Source organism: Zootoca vivipara, chromosome 3, assembly GCF_965207765.1.
Source record: "Zootoca vivipara chromosome 3, rZooViv2.hap1.1, whole genome shotgun sequence".
NCBI classification, from domain to species: domain Eukaryota; kingdom Metazoa; phylum Chordata; class Lepidosauria; order Squamata; family Lacertidae; genus Zootoca; species Zootoca vivipara.
Window position 1 is genome coordinate 104,469,665 of NC_142586.1, and position 26,037 is coordinate 104,495,701.

The following is a 26,037-nucleotide window of genomic DNA, read 5'->3' on the forward strand; positions in this document are numbered from 1 at the left end:
TTCTTAATGGATTGGAATACAGTCATACCTTGGTTTGTGAACTTTTTTGGAATCTGAATGTCCATCTGGCTTCCACAGCTTCTGATTGAGTGCAGGAAGATCTTGCAGCCAATCGCAAGCCGTGCCTTGGTTTTCGAAAATGAAATGGACTTCCGCAATGGATTCTCTTCGAGAACCAAGGTTCGACTGTATATGGCTTTCCTTTGTATTATAAGCTTGGTCAGTGCAAGCGCCTAACAATGATGAATACTGTAATGACTTGAAATCCAGTATTGGGCTACTTTAATGTCTGTCTGAGCATGTGTTGCAATACTGTTTGTTTCTGTACTCTCAATGCGTGCTTAATGGCTTCGTTTTATAGTTGTTTACAGAGTACGGAAGGCTAGCTATGGAAGAAATTTATCAAAAGCCATTTCAGGTAAATAGCAAGATTATATTGGTCATAGTTAATTATTTTTTGTATGTATATTTAACATCTTAGGGCAGTTTCACACATTACAGTAGAATCCAGTAAGCATTAATCATAGCATATACCAACTTCAGCAAAACGTTTAAGGCGGCTACATAGTTCCTAACCTTACACATCGATAGTATGTGTAGATCAGGGCAGCCATATTTTCCCTAGGCTCGCATCATGTGTATTGTGTATAAGTTGCCTAAGCCATAATGGGTAAATGTTTCTGTCAAAGTTCGTATAGTGTTTGCTTACTCTGCTATAAAGCTATTGGCCTTAACAGGCTTGTTGGTGGTAGCCAAAAGCCGTATTTTTGTGACCAAACCTTGTGTACATTAAGCAATGACGGTGCACATGGCAAAGCAGTTGGTGTATAATTTTTATGGAACGGCCAAGATTAAACTGTGGCTTCCATGGTGGTATTTTCAGGCTACTTACGTTTTGGGGATTAAAATCCTACTTGTTCAGCTTCTGAGTATTTCTAGTTATGCATGCTCTTCTGGTGGCCAGGGCAATGGTTAACTGTTACTTTTGTCTTTCTCATATAGACACTAATGTTCTTAATTAGAGACTGGAGCTATCCTTATGAACATCCATATGGCTTAGCTGGAGGAAAACAATTTTTAGAAAAAAGGTTACAGGTAAGCTATGACCTGCGGTAAATCGTTAGTACGACCATGTTCCTAAACAAACGAGAACTTGGTTCATGAGAGCTGCACTACACAGAACCTAACAGCAATTGTTTTGGATTAGGTCAGCTTTAATATTCTCTCTAATAAAATAATACTAAGCTGTGGTGCCAGAAGGATGTATAAAATCTCTGATAAGATTGTGTTGTGAAAAATGTGTATTGCTTGTAGGTTAAGGTGCACCAGCACGAAGAGCTCCAGAATGTAAGGAAGCATATTCACTCATGTTTCAGTAATCTTGGCTGTTTCCTATTGCCACATCCTGGTCTTAAAGTCGCAACAAACCCAAGCTTTGATGGGAGGCTAAACGGTATGAGGTTTTTCATTTGTATTCCTGGCTTTAATAGATTACTGATTTGAATCTGTATTCAAGTGCAAATGCACTGAAGGTGGTAGATGAAGTGTACATAATTCTAAAATTTAGTACGGATGAGCTCTGATATATAGAGTAATATGCTTATTGGAGAAGGAGATGTTAGTATAAATTATGTTTGAATGCTGTAGTCAAATATTCAGTTGATTGGTGGGGGGGGGGGTGTCACTAGTGTATATGTTTGAAACGTATTTTATACACTGCTGACAACAGTGAATGGGATGTTTGATTGAAACTTACACAGTAATGAAAGTGGAGTAGGGGAAACAAAGCCAGACTGTTGCCAACATGGTTTCCCATTGCATCTGAAGTGGGCTTTTGTTTTGAGAAACTTACTATACTAGAACTGTATAGGCATGCTAGCTTGGGGGGGGGGGGAGCTTCAGCAGAATGTGGACATACCTGAAAAACAGCAGCTGCCTATCATTGCGTATTTTTAATGCTGTATTTTTATTTATATTCTTTCCGATGGGCATAAATAGAAACTCTTACACACACCTGAAGCAATGTTTATATTTCACTGATAAGTTTTTGCTCACTTCTTCTGTGCTTGGAATAGAGCGCCCAGCAAAGTAGCCATCAGCCAGGGCATGTATTAGGCGACTGATTTTTTTTTTTGTATGTGAGTACTTGTTAGAGAACTAAGATTCACAGCATTTTAGAAATAAACTGGGACAATAAAGATCTTGCTTATCTTGTGTTTCTGATTCAAGAACACAAATTGATGACAGTGCTGCTGTTGCTGCTCTGGTTTTTGGATAGCCTTGTTATAAAGGACTGGCAATCTTTTAATGAAACAACCTTCAGCATTGGCTAAGGTTTTAAGGTTTTTCTTTCTTTTTGGATATCCAATTATTGAGTTGGGATGTTTCACATCATGTTAAGCCACCACTGACTCTGGAGAGAAGGAGCGTCTTGTTAATTGCGGCAAAATTGCAACTCCTTTTCTGTGACTGATTCCACTAGACATTGATGACGACTTTAAGAGTGAGCTACGGAATCTGGTTCCATTGCTGCTTGCTCCTGAAAACCTGGTAGAGAAAGAGATCAGTGGCTCGAAGGTGACATGTAGAGATCTTGTGCAATATTTCAAGGTAGGCAAATACTTGTGCTCATTGATCAGTTCTTTAAAACAGCGAACCTATCGTAAGCCCTTCAGCTTGTAGGCCAGAGCCCTGTTAAGTGACAGAGACCCATTGAAATGCAGTTGTGTGCAACTTCTGCACATTATGGCCAGCATAATCAAAGGCAAGGCATTTTTTTTGATCGTCCAGCTTAGTTTTCTTTCTGTTCTGTTAACTATGCTCTTGCTAGAGAAAAGAAGCTTTCTGCAGCTATATGGCCCCAATTTTCAGTTGAGACTTTCAGTGTTGTTTCCTTTCTTGGCTCTTCCAGCATATTGATGTACATAAACCAACTCTTTGCTATATGGGCAACTACACTCACCCCAGGTTGCCCCATATCTCATTAGGCTGTTTTGCTCTTTATGATGCAAAGTGGTTTCCAGTTGCCCCTGGAGTGATGCAAGTACACCATCCAGTGCAAGTACACTTAATCTGCAAACTCCTGTTCTTGAAATAATAGTCTCCTGCTCTGGCTGGTGGTTGCAGTGTTTTGTACCAAAGAGTAGGCAATCTCATCTGATTTGTCATAACCCAAAGTTGGCATATGTGGGGCAGCATGGAGTCTACTTGTCCTTGAACTGTGTTGCTGCACCCATCTATTGCTGCATAGCGCTTCCAAAAAGCACACCCAACAAAATGATCCTAGGAAAACCACCTTTAATTATGGTTATGCTTCCCTACGGCATGGTGGTTGTTCAGTGAATCCAATCTTCAACATTGCTAAAAAGTATAACATTTAATATTGGTGGACATGATAGACCACCTTAATCCAGTAAGTTATATATTATTTAATTGAACTTGAATTTTGGGCGCTGTATTTAAAATCTGCTTTTTCAGTCGATTGAAACTAGACAGTAAAACCTTGCTTTGTTTTTAGGCATATATTAAAATCTATCAAGGAGAGGAACTGCCTCACCCTAAGTCAATGCTTCAGGTAAAGTTTTGTACACTTCTGTCTCTAAAGGTATCTAACGTCAAGAGTGTTTGATACAAATCAGCACAGCTGATGGTCAGAGGCTGTATGCTTTTGAATAAAAGCTGCTGGAAACTGCAGAAGGGGAGAGTGCTGTGCTCAAGTCCTGCTTGCAGGCTTCCCATAGGCCTCTGGTGGGTGACTGGGAGAACACGATGCTGGACTAGATAAGCCATTGGCCCTGAGCCTGCAGTTTCTTTTTGTGTTCTTATGTTAATGGAGACATTTCAAGATTTGGGGGTTGAAATGCCAGATCAGTAAGTTTCTGCCTCAAATGGGGGCATGCCCTGCTCCAGCAAAGAAATCCCGGTAGCTGGGAGCCCATTTTAAACTCCCTGTTGTTCATTTGAAGCCCCACACCCAATGTTATGTTTGAGGGAGGCCTAGCAAACCAAGTTTGGCCCATAGGTCAGAGGTTTCCCACCTGGATGCTGAAATGGAAGCTTTATGCATACAAAGGTTAAATGTCAGCGTAACAAACTATGGTGTACACTGATTCTGCACATAGCCAACTTGTGCTATCAAGATAAACTGAGATTAAATGGGTCTTTCCCATCTACCACCTTGACATGCCTTTCTTCAGAGTGAGTTTCTCTTAAAGCAGTGTTTTTTGGCATTCTCTTTCTGGTAACTGCAGCATACTAGCCCAGAAAACTGTTTTAAGATTGCCAAGCAATTCTGTTCAAGAGCTGACATCAGAGGGTGGATGTTGCAAGTAATGATTCAGGCGTTTAGGGTATGAAAATATGGTAAGAATACATTCATTTGGTATTCAGATCACAAATATGGAAACTATGACACAAATGAAACTCCTCCAAGCTGTTTAGTGTCACTTGCTATGCTTTTTTTTTTAACTTAAGGCAACAGCAGAAGCCAACAACCTTGCTGCGGTAGCTGGAGCAAAAGATACTTACAACAAAGGAATGGAGCAGGTATTGATGTGAATGGACCATACGTTGCATGCTTTTAGTTTAATCTAAGAACTGCTCTGCACTGGGTGGATATTTGAGCTTAGATCTCATAAACCAAGAGTAGGTAGATCCAGATCTACCAATAAATCTCTGAGTGATTTGCAGTGGATTGTCAAGGATGTTTGAGAAAGGTGCACCCTGTTCCTTATTTCTGAATACAGACACCGTGAGCTTCTTCTCTGCACCTGGTTCCAGTATATAAATAAAACAAAGTCTGAGCTACATCTCAGACTTTTTACTTTTTATTTGCAAATTTAACACAGAAAAGGAAGTGGGGAAAATATTAAAGGGGGTGGGGAATAATGCCCCTCAAATGTACCTGAATATACCAAGATTAATGTTACTACAGAGAAACTTACAAATTGTGATGTTGAGGTTTGAGGGAGGTACAGTGGTACCTCTACTTACGAATTTAATGCGTTCCGAACACACATTTGTAAGTCGAAAAAAATTGTAAGTCGAATCCCATAGGAATGCATTGGGAGAAAAAATTCGTAAGTCGAAGCAACCCTATCTAAAAATTCGTAAGTAGAAAAAATCCTATCTAAACCGCATCCAAGATGGCAGACGGAGCTCCATTTGTAAGTAGAAAAATTCGTAAGTAGAGTTATTTGTAAGTAGAGGTACCACTGTAAAAGAAATGGGGACGGCTGGTAAGGAAGACTGATTCCGCAGCATGGTCTCTTAAGCATGGATGTTATGCCTGCATCAGCGCTCGGATGAATTGCTTAGCTAGTACACTGGAAGGATCGTGAATGGCTCTGGAGCTGTTATGTGGTGCTACATATATATATAAAGGCGATGTAAAATTAACACATTAATGCCCTTTGGTTGCCCTTGCTCCACATGCGTCAGTCTGATTTGGGCACAAGCAGCCGTCTTTCCGAAGATGATGGCTGGAGAGCTACTACATTTTTTAAAAGGAGCAGTGAAGGGAAGCTTCCTCCTTCACCTCCTGTTTTTTTATTTACTTAAAGTTATCCTGCCTTTTCTGCAAAGGTATGCATGGTTCTCTGCCTCTCACTGTCCTCACAAACTTGTGAGATAGGCTGGTCTTGAGGGATAGTGACTGGTTCAAGGTAATCCAGTGAGCTTTGTAGCTGAGCGAGGATTTGAAACTAGATCTCCCCAGTCCTTGTCCAATATAATAAACACAGCATCTTTTTTTTTTTTAGTGGTAACTGACATCTGTAGCCGTCGTACCCCTGTAACACTAGGGGAATTCTAACTTAATGTGAGCTAATAGGTCAATTCTGCTTATTCCAACAGGTTTGTGGAGGAGATAAGCCTTATATTGCTCCTGCAGACTTAGAGCGAAAGCACCAAGATGTAAAAGAGCTTGCCATAAAACAATTCCGTTCTGTGAAAAAGATGGGAGGTGAGGATTTCTGTCGCCGTTACCAGGACCAGCTTGATGAAGAGCTCGACGAAGTCTATGCAAACTTTGTGAAGCACAACGATGGCAAGAACCTCTTCTATGCTGCCCGTACCCCTGCTACTCTCTTTGCTGTTATGTTTGCTATGTACATAATATCAGGACTGACTGGCTTCATTGGAATGAACTCCATAGCTACCCTATGTAACCTTGTAATGGGGGTCGCACTCGTCTCCCTTTGTACTTGGGCATACGTTAAATACTCTGGGGAATTCAGAGAAGTTGGAACACTCATTGATCAGATGGCTGAGCTACTATGGGATCAGGTGGGTACCTTTGATCTAAAAGTTTTCATTCCGGAAGAAACTTGCCAACTTTGCTGTTCTTGAGCAGTAGTTGGTGTAAATGCCCCTCCTGCAAGAATGAAGAACAAACTCCAGAAATAAATCACTAGAGAATGAACCTGGTGGAAATAGCCTTTGAAATACACCCATAATATTTTTTAGTATCTCTGTGCCCAATCCTACAACCAGATTTTGAAAATCCCTAGAAGGCAGAGGTAGTCAAGTGAGTTCATCTCCCCGTGTGTGTATGTGTCCATAAAAGTCACAGGTTTGGTTTACACTCTTAAAAGGTAAGTAAGAACTGTCTTTCTAAAAAGGATGGGTATTTGAAGAGCCTAGCAATTCCGATTCCATATTTGGTTGTCATGACAGTGAATGGAAAATTCATGGAAGTTGAGCTTGAGTATATTATAGGACTATCTGCTGTAGCATACTTTAGCTTGTTTACTGCACACTAAAATTGCTCATTCATAAAATGATCAGTTCTTAAAGACTTATACAGACTAAGTGCATAAACACGTCAGCAGGAGATTTGGAATTGGAATGTGACAAGCATAAAACTTTAATTAGGCACATTGTAGGAGGTTTTTCATTAAAATTCCTATTGTGTAAGGGAAGGACTATGAGCCATCAATAGCTGGCCACCTCAAGGTATGTATGCACTTCATCAAAGGGTTTCCGAGTTCTTTGTTCAAAAATTTTTTCATATGAATTCTTATTGATTAAACCTGAGCAAAAGAAGCCACATTGTGCTCTGCTGCAACAGCTTCCAAGACATTTGAGAGCTTCTCAACAACTAATTAATTGTTCCCTTAGCACTATCCTTTGCATGTTATATCTGAGGTTAGTCCCACTGTGTTCAGTAGGGCTTACTCCTAGTAAAGTGTGTTTTGGAGTGCAGCCTTAATCTGAAACTAGAGATGGGAGGAATCTTGAATTGTAAATATGTAAAGAATGAACCAAAAACACACACCATTGGGTCTGAATGATTTTGTACTTTGTGGCTTTTCATGTACACATGTTGAATCCCCTCATTATTTAACCAAGATTAGACTTTGCCTAAGCGTCATTTTTTCTATTACTGTATTATTGAGTCCTGTTGCATGACTAAAAGGATGCCCTTATATTGCCACCTGCTGGCTAACTGGAATTTTGCAGCCAGGAGCAGCTGTAGATCCACTTTTTTAGAGGTGTAAGAGCAGGAAGGTTGCTCCGAGCTTTTATAGAACTAGGATGTTGCCTCCCACAAACAACCTTTATAAGATTTGGGTACCTAATATCACTAAGATGTAGAAAGAGCACAAGAGCCCTGATCTAGTCCAGTATCCCTAGTGGCCAACCAGTTACCAAAGATACATGATTCAAGCAGTCCTGTCATGGTCCATCTACAGTTCTGCTGTTTGTAGACAATATAGTAGAAACCTCTGTACCCCATGTGCTAAATGAACACCTCTGCTGGTTCATCTGAAGACCTTACCTTTACTGATGGGGCTTGGGGGGGGGAAAAGGGTTGTATCCAATAGTGGCTTGGTCCTAGCAGAATTGGGCACCCTGCACTTTGGGGGACCCTCCAAAACAGCTTGCAGTATGGCTTGATGGGCTGCGGCAAGATTGGGGGCTCTAGAAAATTGGGTGCCCCAGCTTCCACTACTGCAAAGCCACCCATGGATATAGTACATAGCAGGTTCTATAGATTTACTCAGAATGTTTTTAAATTCTCACTTGCTTATTGATTCTTCTCATGGAAATGACCTTTTACTGATTAAAACTTGCTCCATGTCCAGGAACTTGGGAATCTCCCTTATACAGAGTTGGGTCATTGGTTCATCTTGCTCAGTATTGTCAACACTGACTGGCAGAAGCTCTCTAGGTTTCTCAGCCCTACCTGGAAATGCTGGGAACTGAACCTGTATCTTCAGCATACACAGTAGATCCTGTACCGCTAATAGCCAGGTGCTTTTCATTAACTTTTGGAGAAAGCTTTTTTTACTGTTCTTGAAGTGCAAGACCTTGGTAGATTGTGGCATAGAACTGCCAACAAACCTTTTGTGAATATGAATAATCTGTTCTAAACTTAAGGCCCAGCAATTAGTATTTAAAAGGCAGACCCCAGCCTACAAAATCAGCCTGTACATTTTGAAAGCAAAAGCTGTCTTGTTCAGTGTCTAACTCCTATCCTTCACTACTGATCTTACACCTTCCTGTCTCTTGTCTCTTTCTTCCTTTGCTTCAGAGGAGTCCCAAGAAGGTGAGAATATCAGTGGGGACTATCTTTAACACCCAGACTGCTTTCCCCTTCCCCCTGCTCTCTGTCAACTGCTTTTCTAACAACTCGCTTCCATGTTTTAGGTGTGTTCCAAATTCTTTGAAGTTGTTAGACGTCGAGTGATTCGCCGTGCTCTTACCTCAGCACAACGGCAGCGGCTCTCATCCAACAATAACAAGAAGAAAAATTAGCCAGTATTTTTACCCTTTTCTTTTTCTTTCTGAAGCGTTCACACTTAACTCATATAGACAGTAAGCAGGACCATCTGGCCCACTTTACATAAATGATATAAACATACCAGGTTGACGCTGCATTATAGGGTATGAAATTGCACCTGATGTTCTAGGAATTGTAAAGTGATTTGGATTCAGTCAAATACTACATAGGAGGAAACCACTTAATGCTCTGGAAATTATTAACCATATGCTGGTAGCCAAACTCATCTTTTTTTTTCCTTTTTGTATTATACTTTGGGATGCATTTCATAAATGATTTTAATTTGTTTTCTAATTTCTTTTTTTATGTTTCAGCGGGTTTGGGGTTTTGAGTTACTTTTATTTATTTTTGTACATTTCTCATGCTGCAGGTGATAAAACCTCTTGGTGATAATTTGATTGAGGATACTATGAGACAATCGGTTACAAACTCTCTCAAAGCAGGCCTGACTGAACAGATGTCTCAGCATACCAGATTAAAGACAGATTGACCATTCATCTCCTTTCATCTGCCTGCCCATCCTAGAATTGCTTGCTGTACAATGAGAACTCAATAAACCAAAGTTTACATTGACTCTAGAGAAGTAGATTATTCTGACTGGCTTCTCAATTTGCTGCCGTCACATTGTGGGGTGTGTGTGTGTGTGCGGGTGCAGGGTAGGAAGTTTTGATGGCTTTTAAGGCTTTCTCCGTTTTTTGCTTCTGAGACACAGCCCAGGGCAACAAATAACAGGAAAGTGAGGTCTTGGCTACGACAATATTGGCTACGACAATAGTGTACCCACAGGGAGGTGATGTGGGCTCTGTCTTGCAGAAACATATCCACTGTAAAAGGGTTTTTCAGGGAAGTAATTTATCGAGCCTATACAAGGAAATCTTTTAACAGAATGTATGTAGCCACAAAATATCCCATCAAATATTTTAACTTTGTGAACACTTGTAAACCGTTAACATGATGAATCCAGCTGACATATCAGCGGTCGCAGTCAGCTGCGGAGTCATGTTTGAGCCACTACATTTAGCTACTCCTTGCTTTTCTGCCTTTTCTACCAGTATTACCCAAATGCATGTGTATTATCTCCACAGAAATTACATTTAGAGGTAACAATTGTAACCAAGGAAGCTATCTTCAAGTGTACATTGTCTTGCCTTTTAAACTTTGGAGACCTTGTCCTACAGGATATGCGTATTGAGAAACGAGAGCAGATTTTCTCTGCAGTTTTAGCCTTCATGTATATATAATGCCATTAATACAACTTGCGGGGGAGAAAATCCATCCAAAAACAAACCGTTGCCTACAGCTACAAAGCAATGAGTTAGGATTGTCTGTACAGTGTGTCTAGTTATTTTTTAAGAAACCACAGGGCATGTAAAAAATATAAATATATAAATACAATTTTGTATCAAAGTTTTGTAGTTTATGGCAAAACCTGGTTCTGTGATAGGCAAAGTACAGTCCTTGTAAAGGAATGTTTGTGGCTCATGTAAATGTGTGAATGCATCAACACAATTTGGAGTTTTTTGATATTTTTGTGATATTTACTGCCTTGAGCACTGCAATCTCACCCCCATGGGAAATCAGTGGGAATGTTTGTTGTGAAACTTTGTCCTCAGTTGCAGTTTAAAGTTATTTCCTGTAATTTATTTTCCGGTACATTAAAATCAATTGTGTATATATGAAATTAAACTCATGATTTTTATTTAGAAATGTTGATGTAACTTTTACAAAATTGTGTTCAGTTCTCTGTGCAACTTAAGTGCCAGTCAAAGTTCATTACACAGCAAAGAGCCCAACAGCTTTTGACCCAGCAGGTGCTGCCACTAAAGAAGAGGAGGGGAGGAGGGTATTTTTCACAACTCAGCCTTCAGCTGCCTCATACTGCTTTCCACCTTGTTCTGAAAGGTGTCCCCAACTCTCTGGAACAGATTTTAAAGAGGTATTGCAATGGGGAGAAAGAATCGGCAAAAGTCAGCTATCAACAGGTATGTGCTAGATCAGGGCCCCCAAACTATGGCCCCCGGGCCGGATGCGGCCCAATCGGCCTCCCAATCCGGCCCGCGACGACCCCCGCCGCCCGCTCTTACGGCGCGGCGACGATCAGAAAAATCGGCAAAAAATCGCCGAAAATCCATTTTGCGCATGCGTATGGGCCTCTCCCGACCCAGAAGAGGTCATTTCCGATGCACTTCCGGGTCGGGGGAGGCCCATACGCATGCGCACAAGCGATTTTCGGCGATTTTTCCCCCGCCCGTGTGCGTGTGCGCACGGGCGCGCACTCCCCCGCCCTCCGGCCCGCTGCGCGCGCACTCCCCTGCCCTCCGGCCCGCCGCGCGGTCGGCGTGGCGGGCACCGGCCCACTGCGCGGTAAGTCTGGGGACCCCTGTGCTAGATCAAAAGCTGTCTAACTGGATTCAACCCCCCGGATGTTTAAATACAGTAAGCATTCTGTACAGGAACACTGAGGGAAATAGGGCTGCTAACTTTCATTTAATTCACCTTGGAGAGGAGCTCAGCCATTATTGTGGTCCACACTTCAAATGAAGACCACTTTAACAATGATGCTCAGGTTGGTCACTAAAGGTTAGAAACCGCATTCACCCATTTAGAAAGCACAACAGAATGAAAGTCCACATGCAAATGCTGCTAACCAAACAGTTGATAGCTTAAAGTGACTAATGTAACTCAGCGTGTACATAACTATGTGGCAATACTGTACGGCCATCTGTACTGTTCTAGCAAAGCAGTGAATCTTAACATACCTCTGCATCTGATGTAAAAAATGGCGTAAAACCTTTTATCAGTACTTGCAATACACACAAATTGTAAGTTACCACTTCCCTGCTATAAATACATAAATAAGATTTTATAACATGAAAAAAGCATGAAAATGTCTACAGTGCATTCAGACTTGCACTGCACTGTGCCTTTAATCAAAAAATATATAAAATGGCATTATCAGAAACCATTTAAATTGACCTCTTCACTTGCTAATTAAAAATCATTTGGCCCTGTTTGAGAGGCATGACACCAGAACTACCAATACTTGTTCTAAAGCACCAGTTGCCATTCATTCAAAGCCACTTAAGGAATTTATATGAAAACTTCATTGTTTTAATCAGAAAAAAGATGGTAGGATGTCAATGAACACCTTATTTACAGAGATGCTACTTTTACAGCTTCCATCAAGAAAATTAAAAGGACAGTTTTCTGCATTTAGGATATTCCCACAATGACAATGTTTTTTTAAAAAAAATCACAAACTTGTAGCTGCTTCCAATATGCTTTTCACCAACTCTGATCTTTCAGAACCATATTCAGAAGTACAGGCCTTACTGAATCAGATATACATACAGCTATTTTAGAGTTACAACAATATGGTCTTAAGATAAGAAGCAGTGAACAGCAGCCAGTGCTGTAACAAATCACAGCTAAAAGTCTTCAGTCCATCCTGTTCCTTCAAATAAGGTCAGCAACTAGATTAAAGAAAGAGATAACATATTGAAGACATGGTAATGAGCAAAGCGCAAACAGTATTTATCACAATACTTGTGCAGCCTGCTTGAGGTCAAGCTAAACATCCATTTGGCATATGGCTTACAACTTTATGTGCATGAACAAAGATGAAATTATGGTTAGGGACCAGCTGAAAGGACGTGATTGCAATAGACAGAAAGCTGGGGAGACAGTCTGGCACAGTGGATAGTGTCCAACATGGAGGAGCACAGAGCCCTGGATTCCTAATATCAACCACATATTCCATTATGAAGTATATGGCTAAGAAAATGCAACTAACTTTGTTTGATTTGGAATACATGTGGACGGAACTGATGGAAGTTTAAGAGCAGCTTATCTGAACTTTCAGGGTTCTGTTTTTATTTCCTTGCTATAACGTATGGCAGGAGTAACATTTGCACAGGCTTGCTTAGCATTAATATTTGTGCATAATTCCATAGCACCATCTCTCATCTATCAACAGGATTCCAGCTGGGACAACAGGTCCAATTTAAACTGTCTGTACTGTACAGCAGAAATACAATTATGGAACCTGTTCATCACTGAGCTGGCATGCCGTGTGTGATGGAAGGATCTTCCTTCCCTTCAGCAATCTTGAAATCACAAAGCTTCTGTTTGATTAGTGAACACCTATTTATTTCATACATGCAATGTAACCAGTAAATCAAAAGAAGATTATGGCTATCTGCCCGAGTAGGACCAGGTTAGGCAAAGAATCAGATACTCACCATTCATGGGCATTTCATCAATCTGAGTGGAATAGTACTGCTCAATGTCTCGCAGAATACGGATGTCGTCATTCTTTACAAAGTTGATGGCGACACCTTTCCGGCCGTAGCGGCCTGATCTACCAATCCTGGTGGGGCAAGAGCGGGACTCAGAATCAGTGAAATTAAATAAGCCATCTATCACGCAAAAAAAAAAAATATGCTGTTTATCAAAGGTGGCATAACCAACTACTAATTATTATTATTGATATTTATTTATTACATTTGTTAGTCACTTTATTTTGTTCAGGGCAACCAAAAACAACTTAAAACCAACAAAAAAAAAACTACTAATGATAGACGTGCCATATATTCTAGACCAGGCACCCCCAAACTGCGGCCCTCCAGATGTTTTGGTCTACAACTCCCATGATCCCAAGCTAACAGGACCAATGGTCAGGAATGATGGGAATTGTAGTCCAAAACATCTGGAGGGCCAAAGTTTAGGGATGCCTGTTCTAGACAATAATTAATCTTACAAGTTTTTTAAAAGACACATCTTTCATGTTAAATATAAGTTTTGTGAAGGACTTAAAAAAGCAAGAGCATTTTCTTTTTAAACACTATATTCTGAAATCTTCCATCATTTTTTCTGGAAGAAATCTTACGTATCCCCCGAAAACATCCAAGTACCTCCCTTTTCACTTGCCCCCCCCCCAATTTTAGACAGCTGGAGAGGGAAAGCTGCTCCCCCCAAACCTTTTTCAAAGCTTCCCATTGCAAAATAAGAGTTCAAAATACGTGCACACTTACCTGTGTATATACAATTCTCTGTTGTTGGGCAAGTCATAGTTAATAATCAGGGACACCTGAGGAACATCCAAACCTCTGGCCCAAACATCTGTAGAAATAAGAACTCGGCTGTAGAAAGAAAAAGAAAAAAGCAGTTACTGAACTGCAGAGACCCTCATAAATAACACTTGTTCCTTTGTCTGCAAAAATTACTGCAAAAGATCCAAGTAGAAAGGAAAATGTCTCCACAGACTTGTGTTTTCTGCAAATATGCAAAGAGTTGTCCGTGATTTTACAATGGCATGCATGCAATTTTCAGGATGAAATTTCATTTCAAAGTTTTATGTAGCTACTTCACAAGAACTTGTTCAGCTGTGATTCATTCTGTCTGCATTTTTCTTTTGCAAAGCGAGGGCAGACAAAGTGTACTGGCCAACTTAACACATACACACACACACACACACACACACACACACACACACACAATCTTGGTCTCTGGGGAAAGACGAAACATGAAGTTAATAATTATAAATATATGCTTCTGTTCCCATGGGAAGTAGCTTGAGATCTTATTCTGCATAATTCTGGGTCATGCTCTGCCCACTGTTGGGGGGGGGGGGGAACCTAACACCTTTCCAGTAGGATAACATGGCTCTCTTTCCAGAAATGTTCCCCCATCCCTGCTATATTCAAAAATTGCTGCCATACCTTGCCCCAGATCTGAATTCTTTCATGATGGACTCCCTTTCCTTCTGGGGCATGTCACCATGCATGGATGAAACAGTGAAGTTTGCTTCTCTCATCTTCTCAGTCAGCCAGTCAACCTGAGCCAGGGAGCAGTCAGTTAATTTTTACATTTGGCAGGAGTAATCCTCCAAAAATAAGAGTTAGTTTTAGTTCTGCCCAACTGTCAGCGCCAACATGATTTTATTCATGACTTGACTAAATCAGGCATTGTTCCTTGCTGACGTACCTTTCTCTTGGTGTTACAGAAGATGACAGCCTGTGTGATGGTGAGTGTGTCATACAGGTCACACAATGTATCAAACTTCCATTCTTCCCTCTCCACCGCCACAAAGAACTGTTTGATCCCTTCTAGCGTCAACTCATCACTGGACAGAGGCAGGAGGGGGGAGAAATTTTGAACTGACTTTAAATTGTTAAGACATTACATTTATAAAACTGAACATTTATCACTGCAGTGTTATTCTCTAGAACGGTCCATTCAAGTCTACAGGAATGCCTATAGTTAAATTGCCAGATGGTAAGATAGTGCAAATCTGTCCAATTTTAAAACTCAATAGTTGATTCTGCGATTAACAAGGCAAAGAGAAGTGACACAATGTGGTGGATAAGAGCTAGAAAGTCCCCACCTGAGCCACAAACCTATTAAGTGGCCTTAGGATCGTCAATAAGTTCTCAGCCTCTGCTTGCACCTTCCCATTTGTAATATGGGGATAACAATGACATGCCTTACAGTGCATTTTGTGAATATGGAGGCAAATGATAAGTACAATGTTTAGAAAACATTTTTGTATCTGCCTCAATAAAACCCAATGGGGCCAAAACCCCAGTTTTCATACCTTCTCTTAAAATAGAAGCAGGACAATGATCAGGAAGGAAACAATCAAATGCATTCAGAGAAAATACTTCAGATATTTAACACTCAATGTCATCAGATTCAGAACTACTAATATAGAAGGAAGTACCAACGTGAGCTAAACTCGTGAACTCACTCACCGCTTGACCAGAATGCGGATGGGGTCAGTCATGAATTTGTTGGTCATCTCCAATATCTCATGTGGCAAGGTGGCACTGATCAGAACCACCTGTGTTGCTGGAGGAAGGTATCTGTACACATCATAAATTTGCTCTTTAAAACCTAGATGAACCAAACAAACAAGAGAGGTTACATTTGAGAACCTTCTTGTACCTTAGTGCACATTTATCACAACCAAAGCCACTCCAAATTTGCTTCATCCATGCCTGATCACTATAGTCCATGTGTTGGTAACCTCTAGGCTGGATTACAATGCACTCTATTGGGCTTGGTCTGGAAGCTCCAGCTGGTGCAGAATGGACTGGCTGCCCATTTACTACCAAACCAGGTTCAAGGTCTCGTATTCATTGACAAAGCCCCAGACAACTTAAGTCCAGAGTACCCCAGGAACTGCTTGGGTAGGAGTATTGCTGGTTGTCTGCTAAATTGGTGAGGGTCATTTGACATAGGGAAAGGTAAAGGAACCCTCGACGACTAAGTCCAGTCAAAGGTGACTATGGGGTTGTGGCACTCATCTCACTTTAAGGCCAAGGGAGCCAGCATTTGTCCACAGAAAGCTTTCTGGGTCAGGTGGCCAGCATGACTAAACCGCTTCTAACTGGTGCAACGGGACACTGTGACGGAAGCCAGAGTGCATGGAAATGGAGTTTTACCTTCCTGCCACCTATTTATTTACTTGCACTGGCGTGCTTTTGAACTGCTAGGTTGGCAGGAGCTGGGACAGAGCAATGGGAGCTCACTCCGTCATGGAAATTCGAACCACCAACCTTCCGATTGGCAAATCCAAGAGGCTCAGTGGTTTAGACCACAGCGCCACCCGTGTCCCCAAAACCAAAGCCAAGCCTTTGGTGCCATTGGCTCAGCAATGTGGAATGCACCTCCAATAGAGATTTGGCATGTGTCTTCTATATTAACTTGTAAATATTTGCAGAAGTGTTTTGGATTTTGGATTTTTATAGGGGGGGGGGAACCCCATGACTTGCATCCGCAGCAAACGTTTAGGACATCAGGGTTAAAATATTTCTTTACCTTTATTGAGCATCTCATCAGCTTCATCCAAAACCAACATTTTGATGGCACGAGTTCTTAGACTTCTGCGACGGATCATATCTGAAAGATTTAAGGTTTGTGTCAAGAAACAGGGATCTAGCAGAGATGCTGAGAGTCACTTCTTATTCTGCAAACTGATGGCTCAGAGGAGCAAAGGGAGTCTGATCTCAATTGGAATTATGACAGCAGTGGTATACTTCCCAAGCACACACAAAAAAATCTGATTATACAAAAGTTATAAACCAACAGCACTACTTAACCTAATTTTCTATAGTTCCCACATTGTATTTCTGTTTATAGGCATCTTTCATAGATTGTTTAAAACTAAGACAAAGTGCAGAGGAAGGGAGGAATGAGGACGGGTGTAAAAGAACCACAGCTGTAGTTCCACACATGGAGCACAGAACTAAAGTCTGAAAAGTATCTTGAGCATAAAGCTTACAAGCATCTACTCAAATCATGAAGGCAAATTCTTTGGTTTTCTTTAATAAAATTAATCTTCTCACCAAATACACGCCCCGGTGTGCCAGCAACAACATGCTGTCCGTAATCCAGCTTCCTGATGTCTTCACCAACGTTGGTCCCACCAATACAAGCATGACACTGGACATTCATGTAGTCACCAAGAGCAAGAAGCCCCTGCAGGAGCAAATACACAAACAGCTTATATTCAAGGGTACTACACAACCTAAACAGTAACTGAACCAGGGACCCTGGCAAGAGCCATGACATCTCCTGTGAATGCATGTGTCAGAAACTGAAGAAGCGCATTCTCCTGTATGTAAATACTATTTCATTTTCTAAGTCAGGAGTGTTTGACGTCTTTTGTCTTGTTGCTGCAGCCATTTCTACAGCTGTTCGATAGATTCAAAAGTGCTAAATGGCGCAATGCATTCTATATATATATCATGCCGCTATTCTACTTTTCTTCTATCATACAACTCCAGGCGGCATGCAAAGGGCTCCCTGGCAGTCTTCCATCCAAGCACTGACCCAATTCAAACTTGCTTAGCATTTGGAAGCTTGCTGCAATCCTGTGTTTTCAAACCATGCCTGAGACTTGCTGCTAATTACAAGATGCTACTGTAGGCAAATTATGGGCTTTCAGAATTTAAATCAGGAAAGACCACTGTGATTGTGCTAAGAGTTAACTCTAAGGGCACTTGTATGCAGCACCATTCTGTTTAGGCAGTTGCAGAAACATTTGCAGCCGCTCTAGAAGCATCCACACGGCACCGAGGCTTCAATATAATGCTGCACCCACCCGAGATTACTGAGCTGCTTGTAGTGGAAGGAGAACAGAGCTTGTCACAGCACCTAAAGATGCTGCAGCATTCCATTTTCATAAGTTACAATCTTGCTTACCTTCTGAATCTGTACTGCCAATTCTCTGGTAGGTGCCAATATCAATGCTTGTGTTTCACGAACCTGATTGAAACAAAACAGTTAAGTGTTGCTGCCTTCACATTCCTTCTAAAAAGTTATTTCAAATTTGAAGTGTTCACATATCAACTTATGATCTCCCTTAATGAGACAAAGCATCTATATTTGGGATGAAATCCAATGTTCAAAAAATGTAATTAATCTGAAAAGTTGTCCTTGCTCAATGTTAAGACAATGAGATTATATACTATAACTAGTCAGAACACTATTTGCATCTTCAAAAATAAGTGTTGGGTATTTGTGATCCAAAGGTACCTGGATGTCCAGACACTGTAGAACGGAGATGGAAAACGTTGCTGTTTTGCCTGTTCCAGACTGTGATCTAGAAAGAAGAGTATTTTTAATAGCTGTGTCTGAAAACATAAACAATATCACCATGTACAATTAACTTTGTTGAGTACTATCAAAATAGTTTTGACAGTTTATCCATTAATGAAACCAGATACGCAAATCTACCTGAGACCAGCCTCCAAATAAAATTTAAGACTAATATACTGTGCTAATAAATTCTAAATGGAACAAACTTTGTCTACTGGAATTACGTATCTGCATTACAATTTATATAACCCAAGATAAAAGTGGTTTACAATGGATAAAGCTAATACTAGAACTTACAACTTACATGCAAAATAAGTGAGAATTCTCCTGAACATCTAGATTCCAATTTTAGACAGTTATAGGTATACAGTGGGGGGGGGAGTATTTGATCCCCTGCTAAAACCCAGAAGACAAGTCAGAGATTCATGTGCGTTATAATAAGTGAAATAAGTATTTGATCCCCTATCAACCAGCCAGATGTCAGGCTACCTGGTATCTTCACTGTATGTAATGAGCTGAGATTAGAAGCACCTGCTGTAAGGGAGAGGTCTTGCCTGTAATCCCAGCTCGTTACAGTACCTGTACAAAAGACACCTGTCGACAGAAGCCATCAATCCAGCAGATTCCAAAGTAGCCACCATGACCAAGACCCAAGAGCTGTCCAGGGATGTCAGGGACAAGATTGTAGACCTGCACAAGGCTGGACTAGGCTACAAGACTACTGCCAAGCAGCTTGGTGAGAAAATAATTCGCAAATGGAACAAACACAAAATAACTGTCAACCTCCCTTGGTCTGGGGCTCCATGCAAGATCTCATCTCGTGGAGTTGCAATGATCATGAGAACGGTGATGAAGCAGCCCAGAACTACACGGGGGGAACTTGTCAATGATCTCAGGGCAGCTGGGACCATAGTCACCATGAAAACAGTTGGTAACACACTACGCCGTGAAGGACTGAGATCTTGCAGAGCCCACAAGGTCCCCTTGCTCAAGACAGCACATGTACAGGCCCATCTGCAGTTTGCCTATGCAAATCTGAATGACCCAGAGGAGAACTGGGTGAAAGTGTTGTGGTCAGATGAGACCAAAATCAAGCTCTTTGGCATCAACTCACCTCACCGCGTTTGGAGGAGGAGGAATGCTGCCTACGACCCCAAGAACACCACCCCCACTGTCAAACATGGAGGGGGACATATTATGCTTTGGAGGTGTTTTTCTGCTAAGGGGACAGGATACCTTCACCGCATCGAAGGGACGATGGACGGGACCATGTATCGTTAAATCTTGGGTGAGCACCTCCTTCCCTCGGCCAATGGGTCTAGGATGGGTGTTCCAGATGAAAATGGGTCTAGGATGGGTGTTCCAGCATGACAATGACCCAAAACACATGGCCAAGGCAACAAAGGAGTGGCTCGAGAAGCAGCACATTAAGGTCCTGGAGTGGCCTAGCCAGTCTCCAGAGTCCAGACCTTAATCCCATTGAAAATCTGTGGAGGGAGCTGAAGGTTCGAGTAGCTACATATCAGCCTTGAAATCTTACTGACTTGGAGAGGATCTGCAAAGAGGAGTGGGACAAAATACCCCCTGAGATGTGTGCAAGCCTGGTGGCCACCTACAAGAAACGTCTGAGCTCTGTAATTGCCAACAAAGGTTTTGCCACCAAGTACTAAGTCTTATTTTGCAAAGGGGTCAAATACTTCACTCATTATAATGCACATCAATCTCTGACTTTTGTCTTCTGGGTGTTTCCCTGTTGTTATTCTGTCTCTCACAGCTACAATAAACCTACCATTAAAATTATGGACTGGTCATTTCTTCGTCAGAGGGCAAATGGCCAAATTTAGCAGGGGATCAAATACCTTTTCCCCTCACTGTATGGTCACAATGAGATTAATGTGGGAGGTCACCTACAGCTACCTATGAATGCCATCTATGATAAGGTTACCAGAGTTTTTTCAATGAATCTGGGGACACTTTTCAACTTCAATGGATTTTGTATGGGGACTGATTTGTAAATCCGGGGACTGTCCCTGGGAAATGGGGATGTCTGGTAACCTTAATCTATGAAAAACCATACCTACAGGTAAGAATTATGGCTGGATGAGATTGCATCAGAGAGTAAAAGACACCAAGTAAAGGTGTCTCTTTCTAAATGGTTCATGGAGACAGCAGTTCTACCCATGCTTACTAGTGAGCGGGTCCCACTGAACCCAATAGGATTTAGTTTTGAGTAAACGTGCCATAAATTGCCCTCTTGAACTTACTCTAGTCCTGTGCATTCAAAAGCATCGTTCCTTACAATTTAAGAACATGGCAAGAGCTGAGTAAAGCATGAAGCTGGTGAGTTTGGGGGGGGGCTGCTGGGGCAGGGCTTGTGTGGATGAGGTGGAGGACCAACACACACAGCAATACTGTGAGGCAGACTTTGACCCCCTTTAGAGTGGGGAGTTTTAATTGGATTGCTATTACTTTTAAAATAAATAAATAGGAACCCATTTTTTTATTGCAAGTTTCTAAGCGGAGGTTGAATTACCTTCTGTCACCTGCAATTCTTGCATTGCAGGGGGTTGGACTAGATCACCCTTGGAGCACCTTCCAACTCTTTATTATTCAATGAACTATTTGCATTCTTAGTCTGACAATATCCCAAAGTCCTGTGTGTGTGTGTGTGTGTGTGTGCGCGCGCGCAATTTCACTTACTGTGCGATCACATCTCTTCCTTTAATGATCTGTTTGATAGCTCTCTGCTGGATAGCTGAAGGCTTCTCAAAACCTACAAAATTCATTTGTAAAGGTTAGATTTCCCTTCCAATTACATGATGTACCCTAAAAACATTTGCCAGAGCAATACTGTAATAAAACCAACATTTAGAAACCAAAGCACTGAAATCTATAGCTGTTGGCACTCAATTTTAAAGAGAAATAGGAGCTAGGGAGGAGACTGGGAAGAGGACGGAAAAAGTGACAGTCAGGTGCCAACATTTATTATTTGGGAATGAAAGTGGCCAATGACAATGTGAAAACTTCGTACGTCTCTAAATTCACAAAGTAAAAATTCAATGAGGGACACAGCTACAAATGACCAAGGGGAAGTTTGATGTCTCCATAAATAACAAAGGGTTGTATCAAACTATCATATTCAGAGTACACCCACTGAAGTCAGCAGGCTTAAATAATGACTAACTTCAGTCCACTGATTTCAAGTGGTTTACTCTTGAGTATGGTTTAAATCTGATACAACCTTTTGCATTTATGGGAGAAAAGAAGAAGAAACTTCAAATCCAGGGTAGCTAACATGGTACCTTCCAGGTGTTGTTAGACTAGACGTCCCATCACCCCGTTGTAGTTGGGGCAGATCAGAGCTCAAGTCCAGCAGCACCACTGCTTTATATGCTTGAAGTTAATTTATTTCAGAACAAATCCTATCTTGGGCTCACTTTCCAACAGCAATTCTCATTACAACCCTCTTCCCATTTTCCTTTTGTATTGTGTCTTGTAGACTTTGATACACCAACACAAGGGAGGCCCCCCGCAAATATACAAAAACCACTGCGCCCATTAAAAAAAACTGATGTACAGTAGCTGATGTTTTTGAATGCAGTAACAATACAACACATACTGTACTAACAGTGTATGTAGGCACTGCTATAGGTGCTACATAATACCCATTCCGCATTTGTATGAACTTGATCATTTAGTGTGGCAGCACTTACACCTTGGAACTCCCTGCCAATTGATATTAAGCAGGAGACTCCCCTGTTTCGAGGAATTCGCTTTGTTTTTACAATCAAGCAGCATATAAATTTCATGGAAGTAAAAAAAAAACCAATGAAAACACACGTGGGGATGAATTACAATGGTACCACATTAAAAAAAATTATCTTGTATTCCTTTGAATTGTTTTCGAATCTTAACGCCGTTATTTAAATTTCACACCGGCGCCTGCCTGGGCAGAGGAGGATACATAAAAGGCACCGAATAAGAATAACGGCGGAAACCGTCCCGGGGGTGGGGGGGAGCTGCTTCCCTTCCCTCCCGCCCCGCTCGGCCGCACTACTTCCGCGGAGAGGGCCGCGCGCGCACCGTAGGCGTAGATGCCGCGCAGGAGGTCCTCGCGAAGGCCCATGGTGTCGAAGGTTGGGGTGACGTCCACCTCCTCGCTGGTCTCGAACTCCACTTTGGTCATGTCCTCCTCCTTCAACAGCCGCTTTCGGGCCGAGCCCGCCGAACCTCCCGTAGGCCCCGACATCCCGCTCCCGGCTTCTTCTTCTTCTAGCCCTTTCGAAACCCGACTGCCGCCGCCACAGGAGACCTTCTTGTACCGAACGGGCCTCGACCGAGGAAATGCCCGCCGCACGACGCGCCGGAAGAGCGAAGGCCTTACGCGACACGCACCCCGCGCGAGACCACCGGAGATTTGCGCATGCGCCCCAGTCCCCCCCCCCCACGTCCCCGACGCGCTCAAATGGACGTGAGCACGCTCGACGCTCGTTCAAAATCCTGCGCCCGGACGACGTTGCGTCACTCCCGTAGAGATAGGAATGTAGAGGTGCCACGGATATTTCTTAGAGTGAAACAGCCTTTCTTAACCTTGGGCCCCCAGATGTTAGAATTGTAGAGTTGGAAGGGACCATGCGGTTCATCGTCCAGCTCTAGGGGATTCAGGATTTATTTTATTTTTGTTCAGAGGTTAAGAGGCTCGTGATTTAACGACTTGAGCTGTCCCAGCTACTGACCGTTGTTGGACTAAACTCCCGCATCCCTGACCGCTCGTCCTGCTAGCTAGGGATGATGGGAGTTGTAGTCAAATAACATCTGGGGACCCAAGGAGAAATCTCCATAGAAATCAAGAAGGAAACTTATTGTGGATTTTAGCCTAGGTCTAATTATGTGTGCCTGTTGTCTTTGTCCATGGAGTTTTCTTGGCAGGGATACTGGAGTGGCTTGCCATTTCCTTCTCCAGGTGGATCACATTTAGTCAAAACTCTCCACTATGACCTGTCCATCTTGGGTGGCCCTGCATGGCATAGCTCATAGCTTCTCTGAGTTATTCAAGCCCCTTCGCCACGACAAGGGCCACCTCATGAGAAGAGAAGAATCCTTGGAAAAGACCCCGATGTTGGGAAAGATTGAGGGCATTAGGAGAAGGGGACGACAGAGGATGAGATGGTTGGACAGTGTTCTCGAAGCTACGAACATGAGTTTGACCAAACTGCGGGAGGCAGTGCAAGACAGGAGTGCCTGGCGTGCTATGGTCCATGGGGTCACGAAGAGTCGGACACGACTAAACGACTAAACAACAACAATTATGTGTGCATAATAAGAAATCTGCATGCACACGAAAGCTCATACCAATGACAAACTTAGTTGGTCTCTAAGGTGCTACTGGAAGAAATTTTTTTTTATTATGTGTGTTTTGAGTGTTTTAGACTGTGTCATTTTTAGATAATTTCTAAATGCATGTCTGTCTTTCACATTTTTGTGTTCTGCTTTACATTTCTGGGGTAGAACCGTTAAATGGTTTACCACGTGGCTTAAAACATCACATACAACATTACTAGTTAAAATAAAAAAATGTAATAAAGGTACATATGTAAAGCAGCATCATAATTAACAGTGAAACAAAATGTTGTCTCTTAAGTATTTTTAAAATACAAAAGTTTCCTCTTTTGCCTTGAGCAGGGTGGGGGATGTCAAGCGCATGTCTATTTGCCATGCTTGAGGCAGGAGTTTTAAATGGGAAAGCAGTGCAGATTGAAGGGTTTGTCAAAGTTACCCAAAGCTTATATTATAGACCTGCCACCCATCTCACTGAAAGCATTATCTGCATTCACACCATACAATTAAGCCCAACATGCACCTTTGCAAATAATCCTTGAAACCACTAAGCTACAATTCCCAGGATTCTTGGTGTGTGTGTAAATGTGCTTTGTGCAGTAAGGCTGTGTACATATTATACCTTTAATTGGTTTTAAAGCCAGGAGAACAGTACTTGTTCATTTCATTCAATATATAACAAATTGATAAAATTACAGTTTATTGTTTCAGCTGCAATGAATGTGAGATCAAGGATGACTTTCTGACACTAGAGAGCATGGCAATGCAGGGACCTTGCAACTACAGCATCCCTGACAAATGGCTACTATTCTCTGCTTAAATATGTCCAGTGAATCCCATGAACTCCTGACGCAGTCTGTTCCACTGTTAAAAAGCTCTTACCATTAGACAGTTTCTTCCTGCAGTGGAAGTCTAGGATTCACCAGGGATTTGTAGCTGTTGTCTTGAACAGGCACACAAGTTGCTTGATGCCTCTCCTATGGGTGACCATGGACTTGGAGTGTGCACAGCAGTAGAAGACCAGCAAATGTCTGAGCTTATGTGTGTGGCCAGGCTGCTGTGAGCGGCATACAGCCAGAGCTGACTCAACCATTAGGTGGACTGAAGCAGCTGCCTCAGGCACCAGAAGCCCCCAAAGTGGCAGTTGAATCCTAAGTTCTTCATCCCTACTGCCATTCCTCCTTGCCAGGCAAGCAGAATAAAGTTTCCTCAGGTGCCTGATGGTCTGCTCCCAATGCCGCCTCTTTTCCTGAATAAATAGTTTTGTCCAATTTGGAACCAGAAATATTGTTGTGCACTATTCCTGGAATACTGCAATACCCAGTTGATGCAGGGAGCGAATGGAACAAGTTCCTATTCTATCTCCCAGTTCCAAAAATATATTTAATACGAATGGTACACAAGTACCAGACATACCAGATACTGCAATGATAATAATAGATACCGACATTTGATCTTAGTCAATTGACTGAGAAGCAAAGCCAGTTGTTCGGGAAAACATAGGAACTACTTTCCTAATGGATTCTTTAGTACCCAAGAGCAAATAGAGGCTGTAAAGTGCTCACTGCTGCAATGTTTCCAGGTTCACAAAATATACTCCAACAACATTTATTATTTCTATTGTCCAACCAAGCAGCTTCTTGACAGACACTTTAATCTCAACAATTCTGGATTTTCTCAACCGTGCCAATTTCTCAACTGGCTGGCTGGCCTGTTGTGATAGTATTTGGTGCAGTGTTTGCATGAACCCATATTCCTGCCAACCTAGCAGTTCGAAAGCACGTCAAAGTGCAAGTAGATAAATAGGTACCGCTCCACGCGCTGCTCTGGTTCGCCAGAAGCGGCTTAGTCATGCTGTACACTGGCTCCCTCGGCCAGTAAAGCAAGATGAGCGCCGCAACCCCAGAGTCGTCCGCGACTGGACCTAACGGTCAGAGGTCCCTTTACCTTGCATAAACGGTACCCATCCATTTAATTTTCATGCTCTGTGTAACTGTTAGCTCATTGCATGCCAGTGGAGGTCCCAGTTGTTTCAGTTGGATAGCTTTCTGTTCTCCAGATAAAATAATGCAAAAACAGCTCTGTGCGCAGAACATTCATGCTTACATTAAAATTTGTGCCCCTTAGTAAAGGGGTGTTTGAAGGAAAAAAATGTTATGCATATAACATTGCTATGCTGTAAATGAGTTTTCTGCACATAATAACTGCAGGGGAGGGAAATATCTGGTTGGTTTTGCATACCCTTTGAAACTTGGCAGAGGCAATTAGGGCAAATGCCCCACCAACCTTCATCTGCCCTCAGCCAAATATTT

The 26,037-nt window shown here is 42.0% G+C and overlaps 2 protein-coding genes and 1 non-coding gene across 13 annotated transcripts in view; 1 reads left to right on the top strand and 2 right to left on the bottom strand.

Moving 5' to 3' along the window:
* Positions 1 to 10,471, top strand: part of ATL2 (atlastin GTPase 2) — a 28,420-nt gene extending 17,949 nt beyond the window's left edge. For 5 of the 11 annotated variants that reach the window (XM_088666809.1, XM_088666808.1, XM_035111046.3 and 2 more), the window contains 8 exons: positions 362 to 418; positions 1,003 to 1,095; positions 1,315 to 1,453; positions 2,483 to 2,610; positions 3,518 to 3,574; positions 4,474 to 4,545; positions 5,854 to 6,285; positions 9,156 to 10,471. In XM_088666809.1, coding sequence (XP_088522935.1) covers positions 362 to 418; positions 1,003 to 1,095; positions 1,315 to 1,453; positions 2,483 to 2,610; positions 3,518 to 3,574; positions 4,474 to 4,545; positions 5,854 to 6,285; positions 9,156 to 9,275 — 1,098 coding nt within the window. In that variant the 3' untranslated portion in view covers positions 9,276 to 10,471. Of the gene's footprint in view, positions 1 to 361; positions 419 to 1,002; positions 1,096 to 1,314; positions 1,454 to 2,482; positions 2,611 to 3,517; positions 3,575 to 4,473; positions 4,546 to 5,853; positions 6,286 to 8,087; positions 8,257 to 8,536; positions 8,901 to 9,155 lie in introns of those variants that run through there. The other 6 variants (XM_088666807.1, XM_088666806.1, XM_088666805.1 and 3 more) reach the window with 3 other exon arrangements.
* A 1,403-nt stretch (positions 10,472 to 11,874) lies between these two features.
* On the bottom strand, positions 11,875 to 22,796 carry EIF4A3 (eukaryotic translation initiation factor 4A3). The gene is made up of 12 exons (XM_035111047.3): positions 22,472 to 22,796; positions 21,089 to 21,161; positions 18,326 to 18,392; positions 17,993 to 18,055; positions 17,134 to 17,266; positions 16,607 to 16,687; positions 15,538 to 15,679; positions 14,771 to 14,909; positions 14,506 to 14,621; positions 13,819 to 13,926; positions 13,027 to 13,154; positions 11,875 to 12,258 (listed from the first exon to the last, which is right to left on the bottom strand). The coding sequence occupies exons 1-12, from the start codon at positions 22,635 to 22,637 to the stop codon at positions 12,242 to 12,244; spliced, it is 1,233 nt and encodes a 410-aa protein (XP_034966938.1). The 5' UTR covers positions 22,638 to 22,796; the 3' UTR covers positions 11,875 to 12,241.
* A 2,216-nt stretch (positions 22,797 to 25,012) lies between these two features.
* LOC118083270 (U2 spliceosomal RNA) lies at positions 25,013 to 25,205 on the bottom strand. Its single transcript, XR_004692352.3, has one exon. It is a non-coding gene; the product is annotated as a U2 spliceosomal RNA (small nuclear RNA).
* Between the last annotated feature and the right edge of the window lie 832 nt (positions 25,206 to 26,037).